The 5,000-nt window shown below is 38.9% G+C and overlaps 1 protein-coding gene across 1 annotated transcript; it reads right to left on the minus strand.

Annotated features, from left to right (window-relative positions):
- Positions 1–957: 957 nt before the first annotated feature.
- polr2f (RNA polymerase II, I and III subunit F) lies at positions 958–4,622 on the minus strand. Its single transcript, XM_083544157.1, has 5 exons — positions 4,458–4,622; positions 3,680–3,749; positions 3,448–3,578; positions 2,971–3,042; positions 958–1,462 (listed from the first exon to the last, which is right to left on the minus strand). The coding sequence occupies exons 1-5, from the start codon at positions 4,475–4,477 to the stop codon at positions 1,372–1,374; spliced, it is 384 nt and encodes a 127-aa protein (XP_083400283.1). The 5' UTR covers positions 4,478–4,622; the 3' UTR covers positions 958–1,371.
- Positions 4,623–5,000: the final 378 nt, after the last annotated feature.

Raw genomic sequence — 5,000 nt, forward strand, 5'->3', positions numbered from 1 at the left:
ACAATAATTTGCAAATCTCATAAATCATATATTTTATTCGCAATAGAACAAAAAAACATCAGATATTTAAACTGGGAATTTGTACCATTTTAAGAAAAATATTGAATTTGATGGCTGCAACACGTCTCAAAAAAGTTGGACATCGCTGTGTTTCCTACTGTGTAACATCACGTCTTCTGTTTCTATACATCTGGGAACTGAGGAGAGTTGCTGAAGTTTCAGGGGTGGAATGTTGTCCCATATGTGTCTGATACAAGATTCCAACGCCTCAACAGTTCTGGATTTTCTTTGTCTTGTTTTTGTTTCATGATGCGCCAAATTGTTTCTGGAGGCGTTAATGATCCATGCAGTGACTTCCATTGCAGAATCATGATTGTTTTAAATGCAGTGGCCCCTGAGGGCCCAAATATCACAAACATATAATATTAATTTTCACTCTTGTCCCTTGTGCACAAAGATTTCTCCAGATGTTCTGTAAATGATGAGATATTTAAAATCTTCTGTTTGATGTTGAGGAACATTATTCTGAAATTGTTCCAGTTTGTAGACGCCGTGTTTCATAGACTCGTGAAGCTCCGCCCACCTTTACTTCTGAGAGATTCTGCCTCTCAAAGACACACTATTTATACCTCAATCATCTCACTGACCTGCTCTCAATGCACCTCATTAGTTACTTAATGTTCTTCCAGCTTTTTAGTTTAGCTGGTTAGTAATATTTACCTTTCCGGCCCAACTTTATTGAGACGTCAGATTGAAAATGGCCTGATTTTTCTCCATAAACGGTATATTTCCTCAGTTTAAACATGTGATGTGTTTTCTATGTAAATAAATTATAGGTTTGTGACATTTAAAAATCATTACATTTTGTTTTTAATGTACATTTCACACAGAATTGGGGTTGTACAATAACCAGACACACGTTTATAATAAGCAGATTCACAACTGCTTCAGTCTCCATTAAAAATTTATGACTGCATATTTTATTAAAAAAATTTATTGTGTTCATTTAATAAAACAAACTAAAATACACTTCACAATGAAAACGCAACTCTTCTCCCTCTAGTGGAGAAACGGACTCACTGCACATTCACTCACACTGAGACCATTGTGCAGGAGTGTGTGTACTAATGGGTGAGTGGGTGTGTGTGGGTGTGTACCCAGATGAGTGTGTGTTTAAGTGTGTTTATTTGTGTGTGTTTATTTGAGACCAGAGACTCTTGCTGAAGAAAACTTTACATGTGTGAGTTTTAGGTTAAACACTGTGTACAGATTCCCTTATGTGTTTCATGCAGTCAAAACAGAAAGCCTGTGTGTGTGTGTGTGTGTGTGTGTGTGTGTGTGTGTGTGTGTGTGTGTGCGTGTGTGTGTGCTCTAGTCAGTAATGATAAGCTCATCACAGCCCCAGTCCTCGTAGCTCCCATCAGGCAGGTACCTCCGAATAATGATGGGAATTTTTCTGCCTCTGTAACAAACACAAGAAATTAAATGTTTAAACAACATCAGGGTCTGAACACCAGAGGATCAGGAAATAGAGGGAGAACATGTAATGAGAAGGTTCTGAGCTCTGATTGGTCAGTAACAGCAGCTCTGACAGGAGTGCAGACTAATTTTAACACACTATCGTTTCCACTGATACACTGATTTAAATAGAGAAATGGATTCAACGTATGAGGTGGTGTTAAATAAATAAACAAACGTATGACTGTGGAAGGACTTCAGTGTGTGTGTGTGTGTGTGTGTGTGTGTGTACACTAACTCCACACACACAGTTTTTTACAGTTATAGATTTTAATAGATGTTAACAGGCAGAAATCCTGAGTGTGAATATAAACTTCAGCTCAGAAACATAATCAACACTTATAAAATAAACAGTCCTCTAACAAACACGATTAACACTTTCAGTGTGTATATTAGTGAGAGAGAGAGAAAGAGAGAGAGAGAGAGAGAGAGAGGTGTCGCCTCCTGGTGGTGGGTGTCGGTAGTGTCATTGAGGTGAAAATGAGTAGTAAAGGCGCTGTGACTGTAAACTGTAGTGCAGAATAAACATCCTGATTATTCAGTCAGATGAGAAACTTTTACAGACTTTTTAAAATATTGAGGGGTTTAATTCTATGTAATTGTGTGTAAAATGAATGTGTTGAAGGTGCTGAATTTTCTCCATGATGCTCAGTGTCTGAGCAGAAGAATGTTTCTGCACACCGGCAATAAAAAGGGCAAAATAAATAAAACAACAACAACTGAATAAAGTGTGTACAGCAGTGTTTCCTGATCTGATAGCAGTGTGTAAAAGATGAAAGTTATCGACCACACACACACACACACACACACACACACACACACACACACACACAGTAAGTGTATAAAATGAGCTTTGTGAAGAAATCTATTTCTTTTCATGGTAAATGTTGGTCAGTGGTAAAAAAAAAAGCAGTGACTCAATGAAACTTTGTGTCTGTGAACAATTACATTTGATTTGATTTTAAGAATCTTGTAGGATTGTGTTTTGTGTAGTGTGTTTTTTGTGTACATATCACTGTCTACATAAAAAGTGATTTTTTTTAAAAAGTGACTTTCTGTGTGTGTGAGTGTGTGCGTGCGAAAGAGTGTGTGCGCGTGAGTGCAAGAGTGTGTGCATGTGAGTGTGTGTGCGAGAGTGTGTGTGCGCGTGTGTGAGCGCGTGTGTGAGCGCGTGTGTGAGCGCGTGTGTGAGCGCGTGTGTGAGCGCGTGTGTGAGCGCGTGTGTGAGCGCGTGAGTCCTCGCACGCGCGCACACACTCCCGCGCACACACTCCCGCGCACACACTCCCGCGCACACACTCCCGCGCACACACTCCCGCGCACACACTCCCGCGCACACACTCCCGCGCACACACTCCCGCGCACACACTCCCGCGCACACACTCCCGCGCACACACTCCCGCGCACACACGCACACTTGCACTCGTGTACGTGCGTGTGCGTGCGCCATACTTGAGCTCCTTCATGGCGATCTGCAGAGGATCCGTCTCTCCCTCCAACTCCACCATCACTGGAGCACACATCCTGTGTGGACAGGAAGTGATGTCACTAAAGGAGTACTGTATTAAAGTTATAATATTAATAGAGAGATGATAGGGCTCAGGTGTGAATGTGAGAGAACAGATACACACAGTGGCCACTTTATTAGGAACACAGACATTAATCATACAGTCATGTGATTCAGTTATTAATCAACACTGTTTTAGTGATCAGAAGGGTGTGAGTTTAAATCCCAATAAAATCTTACATCAGTCACACATTTAACCTGCTTGTGTGTGTGTGAGTGTGTATATGTGAGTGTGTGTGTATGTGTGAGAGTGTGTATATGGGTGTGTGTGTCTAAATGTGTGTATGTGTGCGCGTGTGTGTAAATGTGTATGTGTGTGTGTGCGCGTGTGTGTGTGAGAGAGAGTGTATGTGTGTATTTACGCAATCTGTAGTGCTCGAGTTCCCAGCACTCTGGCTCTCTCGTATTTAGTCATGTATGGTGTAGTGATCCTCTTCTGATTGGCCTGCTGTCCTTCTCCTGCAGGGAGGATCTGTACATTCTCCTGATCCTCCTACACACACACACACACACACACACACACACACACACACACACACACACTCAGAACTTAGAGTATAATAATAAAACTGTAAAATGAAGAATAAATCTTACATCCTCCACGTTCTCCAGGTCATCCAGTCCCTCATCCTCCTCCACATCATCAAAATCTCCATCATCAAAACTGCGCTCTCACACACACACACACACACACACACACACACAGTGATTTTTGTCTTGTATTCCACTCTTTATCACAATCATAAGTATTATAAATAATATTAATGATGAGTAATGATATAAATCCTCTCGTCAGTGTGAAGTAAACACCAGTAATCTTCTGCACAGTTGGTCTCTCACGTTAATAAACACTGCAGTGTGAGAGATGAACAGTGATGAAGTCCAAATCCAGGAGGATAAACATGTAACTGGTGAATCACCAATCAGGATCGAGCGCGCGCTCTGTTTTACACGCTTCTGATTGGTGCTCGTGTATCTACTGATCAACACACAGTTCAGTAGAAGGTTTTGGGCTCATTGAGTCTTTACACATACACTGAGGTGATTAAGTGAAGAATCTTGTGATAAAATGATCAGAGGAACATTATAGTTATAATAAATCAGATATTTAAAGTTTAAAAAGACACTTTTACTTGAGTCTTATTTCACAGTGTCTCTACTTTTACTCATATTCATGATTTATTCTTCATCCACCACTGAATATAAAATATAAAAGAGTTTAATAATAAAATACTGTTGTAGTGTGAGAGAAAGACGCCATGTTTCTGTAACTGTGCCTCAGAAACACTGGCCGGGTTTATTATATACATTTATTCAATTATTTTAAAATAAACTCACTCTATAATAATATTAATAATAATAATAAACTCACTTGTCTTCGTTATCAGACATTTTGTCCTTCACAATCCGCGACTTTCACTGCGGAAATAAAATCAAATCAAATCAAATAAACTGCAAAGAAGCAACAACTGCACCTGAACACACACTGAGAGATCACTTCCGCTTACTGCACTTACACTTCCGTTTTTATTATGTTCGGGTAGAAACATGCGCTTTAACACAGGCGTTCCGTAATTCAGCACTAAACAAATACTGTAAACACACACATTACAAAACCTGCAAAAACAAACACACTATATTGTATATAACAACACTGTAAATTAAAGACGGTTATATGTTGTAATTGTGTGCATTATATAATAATATTGTACCAAAAATCTATGTACCTAAATAAAAGTCTATATTTTCAGTAATGTTTACATCTGATTCAAAGAAAAACACTGATCATCAACATCCTCCTACAGTAGAAATATCTCATTATTATTATTATTATTATTATTATTATTATTATTATTATTATTATTATTATATACACTTTTTAGAAATGAAAGAATTTTAGACAATCTTTAATTTA

The sequence above is a fragment of the Silurus aristotelis genome (genome assembly GCF_946808225.1).
Source record: "Silurus aristotelis genome assembly, chromosome: 6".
Classification (NCBI taxonomy): Eukaryota; Metazoa; Chordata; class Actinopteri; order Siluriformes; family Siluridae; genus Silurus; species Silurus aristotelis.